The sequence below is a fragment of the Acanthaster planci genome, linkage group LG02 (genome assembly GCF_054643075.1).
Source record: "Acanthaster planci isolate LZ-2023a linkage group LG02, COTS_SCS, whole genome shotgun sequence".
NCBI classification, from domain to species: domain Eukaryota; kingdom Metazoa; phylum Echinodermata; class Asteroidea; order Valvatida; family Acanthasteridae; genus Acanthaster; species Acanthaster planci.
Genome location: NC_141778.1, coordinates 8,683,379 through 8,709,919, shown reverse-complemented (window position 1 = coordinate 8,709,919; position 26,541 = coordinate 8,683,379). Strand labels below are relative to the sequence as shown.

At 40.3% G+C, this 26,541-nt stretch overlaps 1 protein-coding gene across 1 annotated transcript in view; it reads left to right on the top strand.

Moving 5' to 3' along the window:
- LOC110979529 (uncharacterized) overlaps positions 1–16,575 on the top strand; it is a 36,436-nt gene extending 19,861 nt beyond the window's left edge. The window contains exons 2-7 of the mRNA XM_022235395.2: positions 4,045–4,422; positions 8,461–8,799; positions 9,053–9,436; positions 9,794–10,132; positions 10,382–12,645; positions 13,107–16,575. Of these exons, the coding sequence (XP_022091087.2) occupies positions 4,045–4,422; positions 8,461–8,799; positions 9,053–9,436; positions 9,794–10,132; positions 10,382–12,645; positions 13,107–13,409 (4,007 nt within the window). The 3' untranslated portion in view covers positions 13,410–16,575. The remainder of the gene's footprint in view (positions 1–4,044; positions 4,423–8,460; positions 8,800–9,052; positions 9,437–9,793; positions 10,133–10,381; positions 12,646–13,106) is intronic.
- Positions 16,576–26,541: the final 9,966 nt, after the last annotated feature.

Sequence of the window (26,541 nt, the reverse complement as noted above, 5' to 3'; positions counted from 1 at the left end):
AAAAATGAAGAAAACATTCATTTCAACTCTCAAAGCGCAGCTTGTTTAATTTGTCTTTAAAATGGAATCCATGAACCATATGACTTTCCCGAGTGCTTGGATAATATGGAAAGATTTTGCAGATTGTCTGATACTATAATCAGACTATTATCTGATACATAAAGAAACCCAGCTCTGTCCAAATTTAATCAACTTTGAAGGCAAAAAGCTTTTAACAAGCATTACCATCAATCAACATGCTTCTTTTTGTGGAGCAAAAAAAGAGTAAGGTGGAACTTCTAAAAAACAAAGCAGAGGAAGTCTTGCAAATTTAAATTGCGTTTCACTGAACTGGAAAATAGCGTTTTTCTTTGAGGTGGAACACATATTATATTGACTGGTTTGAAGGTTTTACTGCAAATCACAACTGCATTTATCAGACCTTTGTATGATGTTCCTTTTAGGCAAACGACGAAAGGATAAAACAATTAATTTCCAAATAACATCACGCATATTAGAGCAAGCAGCTATAAAGGCTTTGCTGTCCAACGCTTCAAAATATCATCAAAAGGGCACAGTGATGATGCGATACAGAAGTAAAGATAAGATTTATGAAACTCTTTACAAATCAATAATGCATGGGATACCAACGTGTCTCACCGCATATAAGATTGAATCTAATACCACCACAATATTGTTCTCTTATTGGTTTGTGTTAAAACGACAGCCAAATTAAGTAAGCCTTGGTCGTTGTTGGAAGTTCAGGCATTTGTCACTTTAAACATGCTTTCCGAAGATCAAAACTGGCTTTCCACAACGGCCAAGGACTATAGGAAATACATGCAGGAGTAGGCCTACTCAAAGTACAATTAATTTACCATTTCCGTCTCATTTATTTACATGTATTTACTTCTTTCTTCTTTATACTGATTGGCCCATTTAATCCTGATATCATGACAGTTCCTGTATGATTCCCAGTAAGAAAAGCGCGCGGATAGAATATAAAGAAATACAAAATCGAAATTTTCATACACGCATGATTTCTTTTGTACAGCATAAAACAAAAGTTATTTTGAAATTGTAGAGGATTAAAAAGTAGTTCAGTTGTTAATTGAAAGTAAACATAAACATACATAGATATTTAATCCAGTAGCTAGTGCCCAACAATAGGCACATATTCAATCCCTTGGACATCATTTACACTACAAATGACGATCTAAAGTAACTTTATTTAACAAATTCATGTGAAAGTCAAATGTGGAGTTATATAGGTGATAATTGCCTGGAAAGCTGTGGTAAATGGATTTTAACCTTTATTGGACCTTTATTCAAGGCTTGGGCAACCCAATATCGGAAGGTTTTTCTGCCAGATTCGGTTTTGAGACGTAGTAGGACAACATCCCCAATAGTACTGGGTCTTGTGCACTACTGAACATTGATCCTGATGAATATTGCTGTCAGGTAACGCTATTCGGGAAAAAATGTGATTAAAACATGTTCTTAATTAAAATGTGACACTCTAGTGTTTGTCATGCTGTCCAGTTCGGATGATTAAAATATGTCTGAAGTTGATGTTCCATATCTGCACTCAAAACAATCCAACTTGAATGATCGAGGGCTTGTCGTCATGATTTTAATACGAGTATTAGCAACGTTGGTCCAAACTATGCCGCATTTATCAATCTGACGGAAGAAACTTGACTGAAAGACGAGATTCATCGTGAAAATAAATGTTCACAGCTTTGCTTGGTACACCGATACGATTGGTTTTTGATATGATTACATATTTATGTGGCCAGTCCATTGGGATTAAGATCAAGGTAAACCCCGAAATATAGTTCACACAAATTGTTCCAGAGGGATTTTTCAAACAAGATGGTCATTGAAGGCTGCTGGAATTTTGCGAGTCGTTGGGTCGACCCAAACAACATTGTCGTCGAGTAAAGCTGTTAAAAATCTAGAACTAGAACTTTGTTGAATTGTGCGGATAGTTTGATTATAATACTGGCTTTTTAATTTGATTGCTCAATATTGTTCAGTGTATTATGAAGAGTCTTTGCTCGCTTGACATGATCCTCCCTTTGAGTTGTGTCGGGCTTTATTGCACTTCGTCTCATTTCAAGATATCCCGCTTGTCCAGTTATCCTTTTTCGACAACAATCTCAACACTTTAATGGGGTCGTGGATATGGCAAGATTTCAGAAATAGTTGTTTTCAAGGAGCTCCACGCCTCGTAAGAATATCAGCAAACTGCAGTGGGTTCCATGAAAACGTGCTCAGGTCATGATCTTGTAAAAGATCGGGCAGATCTGAGTTGGTTGGGAACTTTCACCGACTTAAGAGCACCAAAAAATATTAAATGATGTTGCAGCTATTTATGCAAATTTACATCACAGTGCGATCAAGTTATGTTCAGTACAGGTCGCACTTAGATTTGTTTTCCTCTTTGGAATGGAGATAATTTGAGTCAATGCTGAAAAACGTGTCAATTTATCAAAGGTGTTGAATTGGGGTGCATCTGCATTGAGATCATCCAAAAAGCACACTTCAAGGATAGAACCTGGGTGGTGAGAACAAATGGTAATACAGCTTGAAAATAATCAGAGAAATCAGGAGGAATGAATGCAAGACTCTAGATGCAACAAACAACTATGGGTCCACAGACAAGTTTTTAATGCTCCAACAAGCACTAAAAATGGTCAGAAAAAAGGTAAAGTGTAGGATGGAGACACACCACAATAAAATAAGCCATACATGTACTAATGCCAATCAGTGTGTTCAATTTAGCCTCTAGTGTAAATGGCCACTCTGCCGCTGCAGGTACTACAGCCTTTCATATCTAATTTATACTGAAGTCTATTAAGTAACAGGACGTCTGTTAAAATTAATGCGGTACATCTGCGTGTGGTGCACAAATCTTTGATAAGTGCGTTGCTTGTACCACAATTATCTGAATTCATTTGCCTGACCAGATGTGTTGCGGATTATCAACGAGTTAAATCATCTTATGAACTGGATATCGAAGTCGTCATTCTGAAAATTATGGATAATTACTTCTAACCCAAACAATCAGCATTCCCTCTTCTTGTGTGCATCGAGCCAGAATTATTAAAACTGAAAAGTCAAACGCTATGAATATAATTAATCTAGCGACAGGAAATAGGGTGCTTGACCTGCAAAGTACAATAAATAATGTATGCACAAGTTTATATTGACGTCAGGCTATTAATCTCGAGAGGACAACAGTTGCTAGTACTTAGATTGCCCAGCTTCAGTCGTGTTGCAGCCGTTTAAAGGAAAACTTGTACTGACCAATCCAGAGCTAAATCTGCTTGGTAGAACAGTCACAAATCTCCAAAGTGGTCAAAGGAATATCTAGTCGGCACCTATTGCAGTAACACAAACCACCAACAAAGATGGAAAGTCTGCACTTCATCAGTACTATGTTCGTTTTTGTAGTTTCATTTCAAACAAGTAATCTACAGCTTATTGGTAAATAGGTTACATCATCAGACTTGTGATGGTTACATTTTGTTTTAGAGTTTGGACCAGACTCATGATTGAAAAAAGGAGTAGGTTTCAGTTTGAGCATTACATCGTCGTTTGGAGAGGTTTAAAACACCGTCTGTTACCTCCTTTTGAAAAGACTATTGGTAACTACTTATTTTGGAAACTGCCGAAGTTTTTACTATTTATGGTAATATTTGGCTTTCGTTTTGAAGCCCACCAGCTTAATTTGCTGCTTACAGTGTAATACAAGTAGCCATGATGACACTTTTCAGATTTTATTTTGTTCCAAATATATCTTTTTAATTTGAAATAATGGAGAAATCGGACATATTTAAATGTGACATCAAACCTTCAACGGACATCATACATTAATATGAACTGACAATCTGCATATTGAAGTCGCTTTCTTTCTGTATCACCGTTTTCGGCTAAAATCCGTGAAAAAATTAAAGCTAATCAAAGTGGAACAAAGGTCAACAATTTTAATTAAGATAATCACGACAATATTTTCCTTATGTGTAATCTGACGGTAATTCTTTTTTATTGCCAATGCAGATTTTGTAGATATAAAAGATCTCGATATAAAACTTGTGAACGACACCACTCCAAACGAGGGCAGAGTGTTAATTCGCCCGTCTCCTGATTCCAGTTGGACAGCTGTGTGCTACAGTCCATGGGAGCCAGACGCCGTCGCCTACCAAATGTGCAGACGGCTAGGGTACCCATTCGCGTGCGGCAAGGAGGCAGCCGGGTCGGAGCGCACCGACACCTCGTCTCTGGTTAATCTTACCAGCGTGCAATATCTGGCCGCGTGTGAGACGCACTCGGCGAATATCACAGCAGGTGGCTGCTCCTTGCTACCGGCACCTCGACTCACAGACGAATCACATTGCTCACATGAACAAGACATGTGGTTATCTTGTGGATTTGTTGGTAAGCCTTAAACGAAAGGAGTTTAAAGCAGTTTAAAAGAGTATAGGAGTAGTTGCCTACCCTTATGCAGAACTAGCTGCCATTCTTCTAGTGGTGGGTGTGGGAGGGGGAACCACTTGAAAACCCCCATAGTTGGATTACATTAACATGCAAGGTGTAAGTTCCATTTCTATGCCAAATGATTAAGGACACCACACTTAATGCAATCAGCAGCCTGACAAGAACATGTCTGGTAGAATTATCACTTTAGAAGGACGCTAATTAGGGTTTTAATTAACGTGATGGGTACACGTTTGAAATCAAATAAAGAAGCTAGAGAATCAGTAACATAAGAATTAAAATCGTAGTGAAAAGGCAACCTAAGAATAGGTCAAACGTCACTAATTAAGCCAGAAACTAATTAAAATGGCCATATCTTTTGACGTGTTAGCCTAAAGAATACGTCAAATATGCCATACTGTACCTAATTACTTCTAATTAACGTTTTAATTAACATGGAAGGTACATGTACAAAACACGTGGGCTTTGTAGAACTGGGCCACCTGAATGAGAATTATCAACTTAAGAACAGAAATTGTGGTGGAAAGGCCAGATGAGAATAGGTCAAAGATCTTGCTACCCTTTGTTAACGTTTTAATTAACACACGTGCTTAAAACCACAACAGAATTGTCGAGAATGTTGCCCTGATTCCAGATTGCAAGCGTCAAATCGGGAAAGTGGTGAAAAGGCCACTTCAGAACATGTCAGTGGTCATACATGGCCAGCTGCGATTGATTATGGGCCAAAGCTCCGCACACAATTCTGGTACTGCTGCTACACAACATCACTGACAACACTCAGGAAGCCACAACCTGCGAATATATGAAGGAATTGTAACCCCTCCAAAAAGTAGGCCTATCAAATTTTTAGAAAAAATTTAAAAATTTAGTGCGCTAGCGAGTCAGAAATGATATGTTTGTTTTCCAGTAGGCCCCCCAACTGCAACGGGAAAAGGCTCATTGTTTCTACTAGGAGTTGGTGTTTTAGGTTGCAAAATGGTTGGTTTGGCAATCCCTAAAATGACCGTGTGTATCTCTCTTCAGGCCCATAATTTCACATTGGAAATGTAGAGAATGATGTGCGCTGTCAACGATTTTTTCGTCACGTATCTTTTGGGATTTGGGGCAACTTTTAGAGGGTGTATAATACGTGATCTAGAATATTACTTCATGTGGATGGCATAGACAGCCTTTACGGAAATGACGAGAGGAAATGGCGAAGAGACTACTTTAAGCCAAAATTATAGAAAGTAATTACAAATCCTTCCCATTAGATTGCGGGATGTCCCTGCCCATGATAACAGTTATAATAGTGTTGTTTGTGGTAATGTCTTAAACATTAGTTGTGGTTAGCCAGTTCCAGACATCCTGTCTGCAGCCACGTTTTATCAGTGGTGTCCATCTAAGTGGTCGATGACTTTTACAAACACTTTACCTTTTCTCCCCATCAACTATTTTAGGGCTTGCGCTTACCCAAGCTGTGTTTCAGTTTTGCTAGTCTTGACAGTTTGTCTGAGTTCTCTTCTACACTTGCAACCCCTCAGACCCCTGCGTCGGTGTGTTGTCTCATTCTCCTTCTTCGTAACACTGTCTAGCCTCTATTATAAGAACAACCTAGATACAGTGTTACACTACTCAGACTCCGCTATCTTTCACAGCAAGGAGGCATGTCGCAAAGGCAAAGGTGGTATCCTTGGACGCACATCGGTACCAAGTTTTCGAGAAAAACTTTGGGCCAAAAATCAGCAAACGAGGACCCACTGAAGAAACTAAAGGGCGGACCATGAAGGTCATGATCTCATAATTCAAGAGATTTCCCAACATATCGGACGGGCGTCGTTTGTCGCAGGAATGTTGGCAAATGCGGATTCGACAGAGATCCAGCAGCATCCTACAAAAGATGATGGTTGGCAATTGGAAAACGATTCTTATGAGATTGTGTACATGTGATTCTGCGGTCCCCAGCTGCCAGAGGCATTGATACCAGATAAGGAGATACCCAATAATAAGGAAAGTTATGATGTTTTCCAGCTGTCGTCGTCAGTTGAAGACAAAGTTACAGCTCTTTTCATCAGACGATGACAAGGAACGGGAAGATTGACCGGGGCAAAACATACCTTATCCATTACTACAGAGAACTACGACAAGCCCGAATCTATCTTACGTTCTTGCCCTAAGAATCAGTTTTAACTTGTACCGTAAATCGTTTGCTTCTGAAGGTAGTAACAGTTTGATCTCATAAGACAGGAAAAGTCTTCATAGTTTTGTGTAATTTACATGAGAACATGCGAGACAACAATCAGGAGAGTGCTTTTTTATTTCATATTTTTTAGTATGGATTTCCGCAAGAACCCTAGTTATCGTGAATTTAGATTTTAAAGTTATACTGTCCATGGTCATTAAAAGTTGTTGGTAATGTGGCTTTTGACCTGTTCCCTTTCTCCAAGGCCGTATTGGCTTACCAGCATTTCCAGCATTAAACACAGCGAATAAACCACAAAGCGACTGGAGTAAAGACCAGAAGCACAAGTACAGTACACGTAGCCTACGCCGTGTCCGAAATGGGGTTCCAGAGCTATGGCTAGGTCTATTGTCTGCTCATCTCCGCGTATTTCCGATGGAGTGCAGACGTAGACCTATACAATAGATTTGGACGCTACCCTAGTCACGATCGAGGCCTTTTTCACATTGTCGAGAATTTGTTTTCTGTATTTTTCGATATGCATACCTAAACGGAAGCAAACGGCCAAATAATCATAAACGATGGTGTCAGCATACATTAACTTGTTCAGAATATCACGAAGTAAGTGGTAAAATGTATATTAGTTAGCAGCGAAAATTTACATTTACAAGCTTATCAATAAAGCAAAAAATGAGCCGGTAAAATCAAGTTGGAAGACGCCCTGCCTTTGCGGCGTATCATAAATGTGTGGCGCTGGTCTTTGCTCCAATCGCTTGGCCGTTGTTATCAGTTACGCCATGATGGCCTCGGCGAAAAACTAATTCCAAAGTGGCCTTTCCACCATAACTTCCGTTTTTAAGTTGGTAATTCTCATTCAGGCGGCATGTAGTTTCGTACATGTGCCTATCGTAAGTACAATGATAATCAGTCCTTGGGTATTAATCATTAGGTACCATTTTGGCGTTTCTTCCCATATTTAACGTCTAGTTAGAACTAACATTCGCAAGACTTTTGATATCCGTTAACCCCCTCTTTGTTTTAAGGCCCATTCCAATCTGCTGTACAGTACACGTCAAAAGATATGGCAATTTTAATTAGCTTCTGGCCTAATTAGTTACCTTTGACCTGTTCTTAAGTGAACTTTGCCACCACAATTTTCATTCTTTATGTTTGTGAATGATACTCTGACGTTGCTGATTGGCATTAAGTGTGATGTACTTAATCATGTGGCATAGAAATGGAACTTGTACCTTGCGTGTTAATTCAATCCAATTTTGGGGAGTTTTCAAGTGGCGCCCCCTCCCACACCCACGACCGGCGGAACATAAGAATGGTAGTTTTGTGTAAGGGTAGCATAACACCCATAGCGCCCCAAATCTTTTGTTCCTTCCAAATTTAATAGACTTCGCCTATGACCAAACTGCAGTCATTGAAAAAATCGTGTTAATGTGGTACATGCATTGTCATCGTGGTATATCCTAGGAAGGAAAGGACCTTAAATGCTTTGCTTGTATTTGAGCCTTTATAGTTTTATCTTAATTTCAAGTAATAAGGCTTCGGTGGCAGTTTTTACACAGTTCTAATCGTGATCAAATACTGTCTATTTTAATAGCCAGCCGAGCAAACACAATTTACTATTTTCACCCGAAATGTAAGCCTTTTTTCCCTTCCCAATAGGATATCAGCCAGCAGTCAGTATATTTGAAAACTCAAGTTTGATCCTGTCCAATTTTGACGTCGTGTGATGTAATTTTATACCAGAGTCGCAGTTATGTGTAACCTGACCATTGTATTCAGCATTTTCATCCCTTGTACAGGGATGCCAAACTTCGAATTGCGAGTGGTTGATGTGATGTTCGATAGATCCAGGAGACTCGTGCAGGGTCGCTGTGGCGGGAAACAAGAATGGGGCGCCATCTGCAGCAATACGTTTGACAGGCCAGGGGCCGGGAGCATCGCCTGCCGCGATCTCGGATTGGCTGAGTATGCCACGTCGGTAGGGGCTGTACCCTTCACTCACGTTGAAGCACAATACGTGACGAATTACACACTGTTCGTTGACATAGGTTGCGCTGGGAACGAAGCGAGTCTGAGTGAGTGTGAGCACCACTCGCTGCGACAGTGCGAAGCTTACGCCACGCTGGAATGCTTTACGGGTAAAATCCTTTTATAGAAGAATTCCCAGAGTCAATACCTCCGAAAGGCTTTTTGAGAATGTGACCTTCTGTGAGTTGTACTAACGTACACTTGCAAAATGAACTTTCCTTTTCCAAACTGTGCATTTCTGTTGTTACCACCTTCTATGTGCATTATTTTGATTTTAGTTCTTTTATACAGTTTTGTCTAACATCGAGTTAGAATAAGGTCTTTTGAGATGTCTTATATAAAGGGGTGATTTTTGTTATGCAGGAGTCATAGATATCAGAAAACTTGATGTCAAGCTTGTAAATGACAGTGCTAGCAACAAGGGAAGAGTGTTAATTCGCTGGTCCCCACACTTCAACTGGATGGCTCTATGCTACAGTTCAACTCACGCAGCCACGATCGCCTTTCAGCTGTGCAGGCGCCTCGGATACCCGTTTGCTTGTGGTGCGGAAGCGGCCGGGCCAGGGCGTACCGACAACTCGTCGCTGGTAAACGTCACCAGCGTAGAATACCTGGCTATGTGTGAGACCCGCCCTACAGAGATAACGGCGGGGGGATGCCTCCTGAACGTATCATCTGGAGTAAATCTGGTTGATCAATCACCTTGCACACATGAAGAAGACACGTGGTTATCATGCGGATATGCAGGTAATCGCTAAGTACGGATAAGTAAAGGAGGGGATGGTAACATCTTTTGAGAAAATCAGCTCAGCTTTCTTTCGTCAATATACTGGGTTTTCTGTCGAGGCAACAAGTTGTTAAATAATTTTCAAATGTAGCCTAATGTACATACCACAAGAGGGCTATTATAGCATTCAAAGGTTTATGTCTGCACATACACCTGTACCCCAAATTTAACAACTTTTTCAGACATCGCTGATTACCTAATAGGGCATTGCAATTTGCCAATATGATATCGCTCCAAGGGGAAGAAATTTCGGCATGAGTTTAATGGCGTCTCCCAGATTAGTCGGCAGGAATTAGTGTGTTCCCTTCTGTGTTTAGGAATGCCGGACCTCGAATTACGACTTGTTGATAGGCCGGGAGGTGAATCCAGAGGGCTGCTGCAGGGCCGCTGCGGAGACAAACGAGACTGGGGCGCCATCTGCAGCAATACATTTTACAAGGAGAGAGCAGGAAACGTTGCCTGCCGCGATCTTGGATTGTCCGATTTCGCCTTATCAGTTGGATCCGCGTCCTTTGACGAAGTTGATATCGGGCATACAACCAACCATACGCTGTTCGTTGATATCGGTTGCGTTGGGAACGAAGCGAGTCTGAGTGAGTGTGAGCACTACTCGCTACGGCAGTGCCAGGCTTACACCACGCTGGAATGCTTCACCGGTAAGTCAGTTTAAGAAAATCTGACCATAGGGTGTCTGAAGGTAATATCAGACCTTAATTCATTTGAATAATTTAGCTGAAGATAACTGAAGTCCCTCACAACAAATTGTTGTTGCTAGACTCGGTAAAGAGACGACTTTGACGGTAAATTTTACCAACTCTACTATCTCTTTCAAAATGACGTGGACTCCTTTCGTTTGGTTATGTCTTGTATGTACCCATTGCGTTTTCTCCTGTTTCCCCGTGCAGAAATCAGAGAGTATAACGAGACTGCCTATTTATGTGGTTCTAAGCAGCTGTGTGGTGCAAACTGTCAACAACAGATTCATCCAATGGATGATTCTGATGATGATGATGATTTTCACTCCTGTCAATGCGACGACTCCTGTGTTTTATTCGACGACTGCTGTTACGACTTTGCCAACGTCTGTAGTCCTGCAACATCGAGTTTAGAGCGCGGGGGCTTCACGTCAGATTGGTTTGGCTGTGTGTGGGTACCAGGCAGTCGGTTCACTCACATTGGCTTCGTGGCCGTCAATCGTTGCCCTGACGACTGGTTGGACCAAGGTACGCGCAAGCTCTGCGAAATGGCAGTTAATGTGACAGACATCGTTGGTTCCATGCCAGTCTACGACGAACAAGGGGTGGATTTCAAGAACATATACTGCGCCTTGTGTAACGGCAGATCTGTGATGACGTTACGCAGGTGGAATGTGTTTGCCTCAGACAATGTAATAGACTCAACCGAGATGAATTATTATCCGGCTCTTAACCGATCCTTGCCAACAAAAGGCTGGATTACAGCTCCTCCAAAAGGTCACAAACCGATACGAAAGTGCTCTACGCACCTCATCAATACCTGTTCACAAGAATTCTGGGGCACCGCATCTGAGACAGCTTGTAGATCGTACTATGCACCCGTGCGAACTGGTCGGGAGAATATCCGATACCGTAATCCGCACTGTGCTATGTGCAATGGTAAAAACCTTGTACCGGACAATTCCTGCAAGGACCACGTTTGTAAGTTCTGGTGCGACCCATCACCTTGGGGCCCGTGTCAGGCCGTGTGCAGTCCTTACGACGGCTTCCTCACAATTGAGGTTCTCTTCGATTTCACCTCCTCCACTTCCATCGGCGGGCTGCCGTGTTCCAAAGGTCAGATCTACGACCCCTTCCTGGAGCGATGCCGTGTGCTGACTTGTGCAGCGGGGTATTGGTTAAGTGGTGAGGAATGTGTGGCAGAGATCCCCTTTTCTCCACCAAACAACAGTAGCATGAATATATCTCTGGTCGAGTGCTTGTTAGAGCGTCTTGGTAAAGACTCAGAAGGCGGGCGGTCCTTGATGGCAGGTTTGAGTATCACTTTGGAGGAGCCACACTCGGACACGTTCACACTTATCCTTCTTCTGAATTCGGCTTGGGAGGTGCTCGACGTCGAAGCAACTGTTGATTTGACGCTTTACTCAGCAAGGATGAACGGTTCCACCTTAAACTCATTGTTGTTGTGTAACATATCAGACCTTTTAGTGCTGGTTCCATTTATCCAAGTTGAATCCAGTCACTGTAGCGATGGATACTGGAATGGAACATTTCCAGGTTATGACGGGCGACTTTTGGAGGTTGTTAAGTACCAAATCACGACCAACGGACAGTACAAAAAAGAAAGTGCATCGCCTTTGTGCCTGAAAGTGATTAGCCTCAACTGCTCATCCCTTTTGACGTTAGAAGTCTCTGAGTACTACTTCTCAGGTGAGCAAATTCTTGAAATTGTTGCAAGTGGCACACGTATACCTGTTGCTGAGTATGTTATCTTTCCCGATGGATCTGCAGTCGTCTGCTCCTTCACGGGACCAATGCCAGAGGGGTTAGAACCAAGCATCCGACGGGCGTTATCGTTTGCAGGAAGCTGCCTTTCGTTGCTGGCCCTGACTGCCACTTTCGTCACATACTGTGTCTTTCCTGAGCTGCGAAACACGGCAGGCAAGTCTATGATGAATCTCGTTGCGGCCTTGTTTGTCGCCATCTTGTTATTCTTGCTGGCCGGCTATCTGAAGCAGAACCATGCTACCTGCATGGCCGGGGCAGCAACGGCACACTTCGCTTGGCTGGCAGCCTTCGCATGGATGACGGTTCTGAGCATCAGTGTTGCCTATACCCTGGGGTCTAAAATGTCTCAACGGCATCAGCGGAGGGGTATCGATCGAGAACTGGTTGCCTACATTTGTGTGGCCTACGGCATCCCCTTGACCATAGTCAGCACCTGTCTGACGTTGCAATTCTGTGACTGCACCGATCTCCCTGTGATCTACGCAGAGGCAAGTATCTGCTGGATCACTGACGCCACCGTTCGTGCGGTCACCTTTGTGGTACCGATAGCAGTGAGTCTGGCGTTAAACATCGTGATGTATGTCTACACAGTGCTTCAAGTCCGAAGAACTAGACAAGCGAGCAAGGTCGTTCGGAATGAGGGAACGGCAGACACCGTCAAGGAAGAACTCTCTATCTACGTAAAGGTCAGTTTAATTAAAGAAAACGGTTTTCATACAGTGAGCGATAACCCAATGCCATTACAAATAAAGGGAATCTGAATAGCGTTGTAGGTACGTAAGCCTGCTGGTGTTTGAATTTGAATCGAACCAGACTATGTTGAGGGCATCAGACTGACAAATTATTCTTAGAGTGAAGTAACTGTTATAATCTTGTGATTATCCATTAACTGGTGTTCATTCCATGTCGGTAACTTGGGCTGCATGCATGTGAGCTATGTAATTGCAGGTCTTTTGCAGAAAAAGTTAGCTCCTATCAATTATAGAGCTTATACGTGATTGACCTCTAATTGGGAATTTAAACACGTAGCAAATATGACATGTATTACAAAGACGTCGGGGCCTCGAGTTTTCTTCAGTGAGTATCACGAACCTACACTATAAAAATCGAACCTCGAGACATTAAAAAAATATCTTTTAATCGACAGATTTGCACTCTTGTCGGCCTGACCTGGGTGTTTGGCTTCGTGTCGCAGTCAGTGACGGGCATCCTGGCCTTCTCCTACATCTACATCATCCTCAACTATCTCCAGGCAGTCTTCATCTTCCTTAGCTTTTGCCTCAATGAGAGGGTGCGGGGCATGTGGAGACAAAAGGTGCAAGCCAAGCGGACGGGAGTCCCGACGAATTCAACGTCTCAGCCGAAGCACGGCGGAAGCACGGGTACTGCTACAACCAACCTGTCTGCGATAAGTTACCTAAACGCAACAACAGAAAATACCAAACTGTAAATCTCAGGTCTCTGAGGGAAGAGTCTGAAGTAAAAAAGTAAGCTTAGTTTGAATTAAAAAAGTAAAGTGGAAAGAGTCTGAAGTAAAAAAAAAGTCATTTCAATACAGGTTTAAAGTGTCATTACAAACACATTGGCCGGCGGTAAACAGGTTGGATTTACAGAAAGGATCATATTTTTAGAGGCTTCTGAAAATACTTAGTAGAAGCCTGGAAAAAAAGGACCAAAGCATTCACTGTTGGTAAATATTGTAAATTGTTGTAATTTCAGAAGAATTTTAAAAGTCTTTTCAACTTTTAGAGTTTAATTTAATTATAAGTTTCCATAAGTCTATTGCACGGACACTATTCTTGTTGTTTTCAGCCTAAGATTTTATCAAATGCTTTACAAGAAGAATTAATTTTGCATTGATCACAATGTGTGGTAGCATAAAAAATCTCCAAGTTTCTTTCATAGGAGAAATATGAGACTTTTCGTGTACGGTACATTTGTAGATGTAGTTGCATATAATAATTTCATATTTTTTCTGGTAGATTACAGTAACGTAATTTTACGGTCTTAGAATTTTAGAATTGTGTCGTTAAAGACATCTTATTAAATATTACAACTATAAGAAAAGCAAATGACCAAACAAACATGCATTTCGCCAAAACTTTTCACGGATTTATTTCATGTATAAAAATAACTTTCGTTGTACAGAACAAACCAACATGATCGTTTGAGTTTCCCTAAAAGACAAATTGCTGTAGTAAATCAATATTTCAGCAACGTAAACGGTTGAATATTTCCTTGACAAAAAATCAGACGTAACATTATTTAGATTAAATCGGAACTTAACTGACGTCAGAAACAACCGAGCTATCAAATAAAAATAACATCAATGGGCCAGTAAATTGGTTACCGGAATGCATCTCGACACGAATACCTTGACCAAACTTTTCATCACTTTACCGTGATATTTTAAGCATGCATTTTGACATGCTGCGTCCGAGATTTACTTGATGTAATTGTGCTGACTGAGAAATTTGTTCACATTTATTGAAAACCTGCTTCACTCGGATAAAAATATCAATAATCACAAAGGCGTTCTGGAATTCCTTTTACTGGTGCGAAGGCATGAACACTGCGTGCGATATCACAATCATCAGACGTAGATGGCTACACTGATCCAATCCAAAGAAGGCGGCTACTGTTGTTTGGGGGAAGTCTGCAGTGACATATCCTACATTGAGTCAAGGGCTTATCTAGAATTTCTAAATGATAACCAGTTATACACCCTAATTACTCCAGTTACTCTCAGCACTCTACAATGAGCAAAATGGTCACATATTAGTAAGAGTCAAAACATTGACACTGACTGGCTGACCGGTGTGGCAGTTATCGATCTCCGTAAGGCATTTGACATATTTATCACTCAACTCTTCTTGCTAAACTAAAATCACTGGTTTAAGGGTTATCTTCCAGGACGTAGCCAACGAGCTAACCAGACTTTTTGTACAGTCCAGAATGTTGTTAATGGTGTCCCTGGCTCTGTATTGGGTCCACTGTTATTTTCGATCTGGGTGAATTCTATTCCATCACCGGTCGGCACAGGTATGGTGGACATGTTTGCTGATGGCACGTTGACAGTTACTGGTAAATCTAGTACAGACATTGAGCAAAACCTGTTGCATGCACTTGTTGAGATCTCACAGTGGCTAAATGTAAACGGCCTGGTTACAAATTATGACAAAACAAAGCTGATGATCACTGGATCTAAAAGTAAGCTTGACAGAATTAGAAGCATTAATGCTAAACTAAATAATGTGCCATTAAAAAGAGTCAGCGAAATGAAATGCCTGGGTGTTATTTTCGAATTAAAAATGAAGAATGAAGTGAAGATTGAAATGGAATGAGCAAATAAGCAAAGTGATGGCAACAATACAAAACAGATAGGTAGGGGGGGGCAGATCCCAGATTTTCCAACGGGGGCGTGAACTAAATCAGTACTGGTAATGGCAAAATGCCGGAGGGCGTGGGGTCTGGAGGCATTCTAGATTCATGGTGCTCTGTGACAGGCAGTGTGACAACTCTTTATTCTTCTTTTTTATATATTTATTATTTTTGGTGAAAAAAGGGGGCGTGCGCCGCCACTCCCCCTGGATCCACCCCCGACATATCAAGCCTTGTATCCCTTTGCGACCACTCAAAATACTATGTAACGTAAGGCCTGTCTGTATCTTTCCCCATTTTGACTACTGTGGTCATATTTGGTCCTAAAACATACAGAGAAACTTTAAAAACTACAAATTTTAAAACGGTACTGGAATAATATTGAGCAGACGATGTACGACTTCCCTTCCCGTGAAGCTTTGGATACGTTCGGATGGATGCTCATCCAGAAACGATTTTCATATTTGAGAGCCGTATCTATGTACAAAAAATTCACAGTATTTCCCCTCATACTTAACAGATGTTGGAAATATAATATTCGACATCCACCATTATCCCACTAGGCATTCCACCGACGATAAGCTATTTATTCAGGCATACAAGACACTTTGAAGCATACTCAAGTTACTACTGTAGCTGTGGTCTGGAATTTGTCGCAGTGCCGATTTCGGTACCCTTCACATCGGTCTAGTTTGTTAACTGATCTGTATCAATAACATCACAAGCTGTACGCATTGCAAAGAGGGCATTTTGCCCTTTCTAGAGATATATTTCTCTTTCCCATATTAAATAAAGTACTTTTGATTTTACAGTAATTTTTATCTCGGTATACTTTTATGTGGACACCCTGTATTAAAATATTAAATGTATAATATTCTGCCTTTTCTATTATATTTTCAGAGTTTGGGAATAGTATATGTAGAAAAGAAATTTTGTGAAATCGCAAAACAACGTCGTAATGTCTACCAGAAAAGTAAGCGGCCGGAAACGCCTCCATTAGTCGAATTAACTCAAATAATCGTGGGGTTTTTAAATGATCTGGCCACGGAAGTATCAGAGCCGCAGCTAAGTAAACTCGCGTCAAGTAATCCTTTAAAGGAGAGATCGTGTGGGGTTTATGATGTCAACCTTGGGGAAAGTTGCAGCGGTAGGTCTGCCAGAGGCAGATATTTATAAACTTCAAATAAGAAAACATACGTAATCCTCGGTGGCAGTGTTTCTACGTGCTTATTCTATTAAAAACATCGTTATTATAAAAATGCTTCCCTCCAAAAGATAATAATGGGGTGTCAGCAATGCAACGTTACCTACAGCGCGTATGAATTTCTGTGTAATTTCTGCGTAACTTAAATTGATGATTTAACAGACGTCCAATACAGCACAGTTGATAAGAAAAAGGAATATCATTCGATAAATTAGGCTGTGCTATCGTTACAATAGAAAAGGTTTTTATGAATCAGTTGATCTTTCCTTAGGATTGATGTCACGATCTTTGTTATCAAATGATGTCATAATTCACTTTAGCATTGTCCAACTTGTTGGAATACCCCAGTGGCTAAATGACCTAATCGGATGTCTATGAAACAATTGTAATTGTAATCATTGTTATTCACTTCTAATAACCATTCGCAGATATATTTTTCTTTACGGGTTTCAATCAAATTCTTGATCATGTCTTTCAGGTACCAATCAAGCAGTGTTTTTCTGTCTTCCGTGATACACCTGTGTTTGGCTTGAATTTAGACTGGAATCAAGTCGGACTTACGTTGCACATCCCTGGTCTGTCATCCCTGTAACAGGTGCAATACACGGTTTCGCGCTCGTCCCGGCAGCTCGCATAACCCTTATACGACGCCCTCATTTGATCGCCTTTATTGTACAACCTGTGTCATAAGTCACTAGTCAGTAATTCCGACTTAATTGACAGATAAGACAATCGGACCCCCGTCGGTGATATGTAGTTATCCAAAATTGCATACGAAAGACATGAGCTTGCATAATGTATACGGAGTTTCAATCCAAGTAGTCAGATTTGTAGACTCGTTCATTATAATGCAAGCATGAACGAAGTAAAAACAAGTCCTGCAATGCAATTGGCTTCCAGCACTTTTGGTAGGTGAGCCCCTTGGCTGTGCCATGGAGGAAGGACACAGAAGGAGTTACAACTCTGGCACATAAAAGTGCTCGATGGTCATCGCTGCCCGGTCAGACGAACAATAGTAAACATTCCAAAAATGCTAGATTACTAAGCTGGACAAGTGGGGCCAGTAATATCGTAACAATAATTGTGGCGTTTTCTTTGGAATTAAGTACAACCTATCGCAATGACCCGGAAACAGAAAGAAAAATATCTAACGTTAGATTTACTTTTGCCGTAGCGAATATTTTTTTTGAGGATTTTGATGCCCTTTTCCATTATCTATGTATATGCTTGTAATTTTATTTTGTCACTCCAAAATATCAGTTTTCAAAGTCTGTGTACGAGTTTGGCTAACTGGCCAACAATATATTGAACACCACAGAATAGCTTAGTTCACGAAAAACAAAATGCATTGTTTCATGACGGAGTGATCATGAGACCTCATAAAATCTAAATTCCGTAATAAAAACAATTCAAATAAAACTCAAAATCTTAAAGGCAGCTTTGCTATTTATTACCAAAAGAGGTGGAGAATAAAGCATTCGATAAGGGGAACAACTGCACATGAACACTTCGGGTACACAGCCTCGTAAAAGCAACTGCGCAAGCACTAAATTTAATGTTGTTGTCAGGTCCAGTCAAGCACCAACGATGGCGTGAATATTGAACTTCCTATACTGCAGTACACAACGTTTTAGTAATGCACATTACCAACGAAAAATTGCGACGATCATTGGGTACAAAGGGGGCTTATGGTTTCAAAACAGGTGGTACGTAGCAAGCTTACGCTGCGCTCTGGCTATATATGGACATACCGGGCATGCCAGAAAGCGGTAATTGGCTCGAAGTTATAGCCCGGGCAGTTCAAACTCCTTCTGTGTCCTTCCTCCATGGTTGAAGATAGTCTCCTGGAGTGAAGATGGTCTCGAAGATCGGCCCCTGCTGTCAATTTCCCAGCACAGGTACTATTTCTTAACTTATGCACGCATCATCCACTTTTTTGATAGTTTCATTGATGGCTGGTATCATTGTCTTAAGACACCCCCATTCCGGAACTGTGGGTTTATACTTCGCCCAGGAACCAATGAGAAGCCCTTCTCTTTGATCTTATGATAACTCCTTATCTTTACGTAAGGGATGTATACATCCCGAAACTTTCCAATAACAACATTCGATTATTCTTCAGTTTAAGTCTCCTGTAAAATCCGATGCCTTAGGTAGGGTTGTGATCTTATTTCTCCTGATGTTACTCAGGCAATGAAGTGGGTTGACGAAACTTTGTTTAACTTAAATGTCATTACGAATGTGCACCAGTATTTGAACATTTTTTCGCTGATCAGATATTAGAGTCGATGTTTTATGTAGTAAAACATGCTATCGCACATAATAGTGTGACGTGACAGAGGGCGCAAGTCATTAGGCGCTGTGCAAAGTTATAAATGGCGCTCTGCCCAGTAACAGAGGCAGATGTTAGGCGCGCATAGCTGTGTGTTAAGCAAGCGGGGCACATAGGCTCCGCCTTGTGCGTTGTGCGATAGGGCAGCGGAAGTCACTGCTTGGTCATGTGAGCGCATGCGTGGGCGTATTCACTGCAGCGCAAAGGCTATAAAAGGCACGCGAAAGCAAAACTCAGTCGTCCAGACCTGATCCTGAGGTAAGGGTCGAGAAGCCGCCTATCCTAGTGTGACTGTGCGTAAGTCCGAGTGGTGCGTGTGTTGTTGAGGGTCTCGGTAGGTTGAGGGGCTGATTGGTGGTGCGGTATGGTTCCTGATAGGAGCTTCCAGTCGATGCAAGGGCGAATTGCCATCTCGTGACGTGAGTTGCGTAGCGCAGCCCTGACAATAAGCCCTGTAGACTTCCTAAAGTCCCTAATTCAGCACTGGATGCCCACAACTAATTGTGGTGTTCGCTGCTCGGGGCGAAGTCCGGTCACGTATTATCACACAGTCTCCCCGTCAATAGCGCCCCCTACTGGTGTATTGGTTGAGTGTGTTGATGAATAAACCAGCCGCTTGTTAATTGTTGTATATAAGTCAGGAGTCCAGGCGAAGTTTATTTCAAGTCAGGTCTGTCTGGGTTACGTCATTAAGTTTCGACCGATCAGATTAGCCATTATCTTTACGAAGACCAACTTTCTTGGGGAACGGTATACTTCAGTCCCAACGGACTCGTCCCTAGCCGCTCAGGGACTCTCCGGCGTGCCGTCCGACGCACCGCGCCTCGAGGAGGAGGGTGCCCTCGCGTTCGTCGGAGGGGCACTGCGTCACAATATTGACTTTAAAGAAGCGTTGGTGGTCATTCGAGGCCGGGCATATATTTATTCGTGTGAATTTGGTAGAACAGGGCTGTTTTCCAATACTTGGGCTCCGTCTCGGGCTTCAACTATTTTTTTTTACTTCCTGACTTTGAGGTTATAAGCACAACAGTAAGTCTGATGGTGCCACAAAACATCAAGTAAGATGCAAAAGAGCCAAACATTACAGTACTTCAAGTAAAGTTAAACGCTTCAGGCCCACAATCGAGGATTGGCTTCCTATACGAAGCCTGAGACGTAGACGAAGTTGAGTATTGGAGAATGGCCCTGGCCTTGCAAACGGCTAAGGAATGCTACCAAATGCACAAAAATATCCCTGAAGTAATTAATTTTATGATTTCCGTCTACTGCCAGCTGATAAGAGGATGGATGCCTATCATTTGGATGGGCACTGACATGTGATATTTGAACAAAACACAAGCGTGTTGTGCGTACCACAGTATTAAAGTTAGTCTGCCTTACCGACCAGACTTAAATATTGCTGGCTCTCGATGCTTAATTTTAAGGACTTCTAAACTGGACATTGAAATCCCCGAGGTTATACTAAGGATCAACAAGCCGTAGGTCTAATCTGACTTCGCCATTAGCACGTTTAAAATTATAAAAAGCCAAATCTTCCGATTATAATTAATCCAGCAACAAGAACTATAATAAATGACCTACCTAGTCCTTCAATAAATCTGTGCACAATCTGAGGTTAATCTCAAGATAACTTCGAAGAGGACAACGACACAGCGTCCTATGTCGATGTTGTTGCAGCCGGTTTCGTGACTTTTTACGACTTAATCCTGGACAAGTCCACTTGACAGAATAGCAAGAATCTTAAAATCGCCCAAAGCAAAAGAATGCACCTACTGCATTCCCAAAACGCAAACCTCCCATAAAGATGGAAGTTAATTAACCTACGAATTCAGTGGTAGAAATGGAGCCATGCAAAGTGATAGACAGGTACATGTAAAGAAGACCGAAGTCTTCCATTTTACAAAATATTTCCGGAGGTGAGGTAATCTTTCTTTGTCACAGTCTATGGGAAGTCTAGCAAGAAGATCACTTCACACAAAATTTTAATATTTACAATATACACATCTAAATTTATTCAAAATAATAATTATGCACAACTTGAAATTGCAGGGGAAATCTAGTCGGTTCGAAGGATCCTAGTTAAATAGCAAATAGTCAAAATGTCCCTAAATGGAGAACTTGGCCCACGACCATAAAACAGCGAATTCTGATTTGACACGGTCAAATTTCTTTATACAAATTACTCAATATTTGCAGCGCTCAATCATCAATTCAAGTTATAAAACTTACAGTTTCTTGTACAACCTTTCATCATATAAATTAGTTCTAGAATCCTTAATTTGCCGGCCAATTCTCAAGGCTCAACGTTAAAACGTCTAACCACACAATCCATCCTCTCTGCGGACGATATATAGTAAATTAGCCGGGTTTACTTCAAACTGCAATTCCTTACTTAATATTCAGACAAGTCAAATAAGTTGAACAATTTACACGTACATAACCAAAAATATCACAATACCACAAGTAATTTACAGCATGACACTTATACAGCAAAAATCAGTAAATTTCCCACGGCGTATGACTTTTAAACAGGTTTCATTTCATATTGGTTTATTAAAATCCATTTTCGCAGTTAAAAAAACTGAATTACCATGGATTTAACAATCAAATAATAAAAATGATTAAGCAATTAAAATAAGAATATAAAAAAATCATAATGAAATAATTACAAAAAAATATTCAACATTTACCACCACAGTTTACACTCTTACAAAAAATAAACGTATAACATGACTAATGACCAACACGCATATAAGAACACTACTAAAAAACATCCGTTGCAATTTACACTTCAAAGATGAAATTATTGTGCAACAAACCAAATAAATCAAATATCTCGAACTTTCAATTATATTCACAAGATAAGGCCAAACACAAAGGAAATCATAAAATTATCAGAATGTTATACAACGATAAGAAATTATTTATTTGGGGGAGATTTGCAGTGGTGCTCGTCACAGTTACGGTAGTTCCACACCCATCGTCCAGATCGCCAATGCTAGTTGGATCGCAAGAGCAGGACGACGCTGAGGAGAGCCGCCTGTAGTTCCCTCTACACAGGTTCGGGAACAGCGAGGCTTCACTCTGCCAATGGGATTCCCGGCAGCTAAAGACTCTCTCCAGGCTTCGCAGATTAACTGGGTTGCCTACAGCATCAGGGATCCACCGATCCATGTACAACATGTAAGGACCATGACTGCCGTTATATCGCCGACATATGCTTGTCCGAGCCACCCCAAGACTTCACAGAGCATCAATCATCTGTGCCAATAGCCAAGGGACGACACAATCTAACCAAAATGGCGAAGTCAGCATAAATCAGAACGCCATGTTCCCTCTACAGTAACATGTAGCAAATCTCACACCACACCCTGTTTAATCAATCCTTATACACATTCACACCCACATTCAGCGAGTGCCAAGGGCGCGCTCAAGCACGCCCCTGCATTCCAAAGCTGGGCCAGGGCTAACACAAAGGTGAACCATGGGGGAAGGATACAGAAGGAGTTTGAACAGTCCGGGCTATAACATCTGACCGATTACCACTTTCTGGCATGCCCGGTATGTCCATAGCCAGAGCGCAGCGCACGCCTGCTACCCACCACCTGTTTTGCAACCATAAGCTCCCTTTGTACCCCATGATCGTCGCCGCAATTTTTCGTTGGTAATCTGCATTGCTGAAACGTTGTGTACTGCAGTATAGGAAGTTGAATATTCATGCCATCGTTGGTGCTTGATATGATCCGACAACATCATCAAATGTAGTGTTTGCGCCGTTGCTTTTATAAGGCTGTGTACCCAAAGTGTTCATGTGCAGTTGTTGCCCTTATAGAACGCTTTCTTCTGGACTTCTTTTGAGGATAAATAGCCAAGCTGTTTGTAAGATTTTGTGTTTTGTTTGAATCATTTTTATTATGGCATTTGTACAAAGGCGTATTTTCTGAGATTTCATGATCACTCTCTGTGATGAAATAGCGTGTTTTGTTCTTAATGAACTAAGCTTTCCAGTAGTAGTGAACATTTTGTTAGCCAGTCCTAGCCAAATTCGTTCCAAGTCTTTGACACTGATGTATATTGGACGGAGGAGACTAGAATAACAAACTTTGCATGGATAATGAAACAGTGTGTCAAAATTTAAAACGTTTATTTATGATGGCAAAAGTACGTCTAATATTAGGAGTTTTTTCTCTCTATTTCTTGGTCACATTGATAGTTTGTATTTAATTGCAAGCAAAAAACTGCAAGTATTGCCAGGGTATTACTGGCCCCGCTTGTCCAGTTAAGATGCAGGCAGCAATAAGGCATGTTTGGAATATTTTCAATTATTCGTCAGACTCGGCGGCGACCATCATTGGACGCTTTGAAGTGCCCGAGTTACAACTCCTTCTGTGCCCTTCCTCCATGATTAATACAAAACTACAATGGCCAACAGCAATCATATGGTCCTGCCAGGGAAGAGACTGAAAAGAAATGTGGTTACTCTGATTCAGCTGTGACATTCTTTTACTATGCATTCATTTCGTTTCGTTTTGAATGTCAGAAGGAAAACAGAAGAAAGGAAAAAGTATGTTAACGAATCTAACAGTCTGCCATCACTCCTTGACATCATCATGATGCCATTGCAGAGGACATAATGTTATCTGCGAGTCCACTTAAAGTGTGATTTATCTGGGCCCCTTTTATTCGAGGTCTAAACTGACCTGTGCAGGGATCTAATAAATATCCAGAGAGTAATACATGTAGTAAAGCACTTGATACCATCATCATCACTTCATGTCAAATAATTTTTTTTAATGTCTTCTGACTATGAGCTGCATCTACCAACCTTATTTAGCCAATATATTTAAAATCAAAGCTTAGCTGATGTGTGTAAAAATCGTCATATTCCAAGACGTTATTATAAGGTTTTAGGAATCTTCACCTCCGATCATCAAAGGTCTGGCAAAGCACGGGTGTGCTGACCGCAGTTTCATTTGTTAGTGTTCCCTCTCTGTTTTACTGTAGGTGCATTCCCATAATTGCCAGTGAGTTTCCTTTATGATAATTTGATAATTAAGTTTGGTTTTAGATGTAAACAACGTTGAATCGGTACCCCTAATTGTATAAGTTTAATAGTCATTTCTAATCTTATCTGGGACAGCCATGTTCGTTTTTACTCTGCTTGTATTCATATAGTGTGTGTACCCATGTACTGCGTGTTTTTCATTGTATTATGAGATTGATTGAATCCAAAGTTTAGTGCTAGAAACGTCAGCCTCAATACTGTTTATGCACAAGAAGGTGAATTTGCCGTAACACCCTTTTGGAAATTTCCATGCATAGGGTCTACTTACATGTAGTTTGAAAAACACCTTGGCCTAAAATCACGTGTCACATCACATGTGTCACTTTGTTTATTTACAGTTCTACCTCACGAACAGTCATCAAGGAATAAATCTTTGAACCCATATTGATGTCTCGTGCTGGTTAACTATCTGGATGGGGGAACCGTTACTCTCCAAGGCCAGAATAATGGATGTTTATCTGGTCCAACGAGTTCTATGCGAATTAACTGCAGCTTAATTTATTTCTCGATTCACAAGTCCATTGAAGTGTTGGATTTTATAAGAATTATGTATCATTTCCCTTGTAAAAGAAATTTTGATGCAAAAATATCAGGTTAAATCTAGATTCTTATACTGAGTAAAATTTATAAAATTTCTGTTATATTCTCTTGTTTTAAATGAAAATTTAAGAAAAAATTCAAACTATTTTTTATTCTCAAACAAAATTTGAAAACCACTAAAATGATATATTAAATCCAGTTTCCATAGGCTTTTCTCAATACAGTGACTATCGATGATGAAAAGCGGAAAATCGCAGATTTGCGTATTTGAATTTTTACAAGTTCATGATCTGGAAATGGTCCTGTCAGTGATTGAAAGCCGATGATAAAAAGTTTGTCATCGACCTTGGCAAAGGTAGAATGTAAAACTTTTTATCGACCCACGATTTTGTTCCGATCCATAATCGGGTCAAGGTTTTTAATTTTATTAATGCAGATTAAGTTTGACGTGCGCTATTTACTTCTGGGTTTACGAATCCATTGACAGCGTGAAATAATCGCGATTTGTTTTATCATTTACCCGGTTTTAAACAAGTTTAATGCCAAAAAAAACCCATTTATATCTTTTTTCTAAGAGGTATTAGTAATAAACACAAGGGGTAGATTTTTATACGGTTTCAGCTTAATTAAATTTTCCGGTTTGAAAATAAACTGCAACAAAACCGTAAATCGTTTTTGGATCCTATGTACACTACAAAAACAGTGTTTAGAATCGAAACATTTTTCTAAACATTATCTTGCTATCAGTTTGTAAACATTTCCTCCACCTATGGTGTTTATCAGTACAACACCTATGTGTTTAGATATTATACATTTGTTTAAGTAGTTAATATTTTGTTTTTATAACATGTTTAGATGCTTGGCACAAAACGCCTACCAAGAAAGCATTCGACTGCACTAACAATTCCATTTCTAAGGGATTTTTTCTTTATTCTTCAAACACAAAATATCTTTGAATTGTTTCCGTCTAAAGCGCAAATCAGATGCAAAATCATATTGGCAAAAATAAAAACGCATATTTCATCAGAATTCCTTAGTGCATTCTAACATCAGTAAAATGAGGCCTTTCAAGCTTTCGTAAATCAAAAAACAATCAACTTACATTGAAGTTAAAATTAATTTTTTTTCCTTTAAAAAATTCATTAATTGTAATGTTAAAATCTTCCACAAGGGTTTCTTTGGCTTACATGAAAGAATAATCCAGAATAAATTTCATTTTAGTAAGAATTATTATTACCAAAAATGGGTCACTTGGGAGACATTCCCATAGGAACGTGCACAAAATTTTTCAAACTTTACCGTCCCATAATTCAATATTTCCTAATCTGATCTTAACCAAACTTTGGATGTTTTTTTTAGACCCTAATCTATTATCTGTCAAAATGTGGACACAAAATGTTCCTCCTTTTGGTAGTTGGAGCATTAGGGAGACATTGAAACGTCTCCCTAATGACTGATATCTCCCTAATGTTGAAAAATTTACCACAAAATGTCTCCCAAGTGACCAATTTGGAAATATTAAAGTTTTATAAATAAAATTTGTAGTTCATTACTTATGATGTTAATCTCCTTCCCATGAGTCTTAAGGGCTTACAAAATCAATTGAATTTCAATAAGATAATCAAGGTTTTAGAACTTTGAATAGTTGTAAAGTTATATGTGAATGCACTACAATGAAGATGCTACAATGAAGTCATAATTAAATGAAATTTGAACTTCATTAATTTTGAAATTTGTATTTTCTCAATTTCTTGTTAAAGTTAATCAATATGAAGATGGAAAGCAAACTTCTGCAGACTTGAAAGAAGAACAGTGAATTTACAGAAATTACAAGATCAACCAAATGTAATTTCCAACAAGGGGTATTTGGAGAACCTCAAGCATCTGATAGTGGATGACACTACGAACATCTAACAAAAGAAACACATGCACCAACAATGTGTATCCATTGTTATTGCACCGTGCTTCTTTTGTTAGATGTTCATATTGTGTGGTATGAAAGTTACCATGCATAGTGTGCCTGGGATGAAAAAAAAATTAGTGTTTGGTTTTGTGCAGCT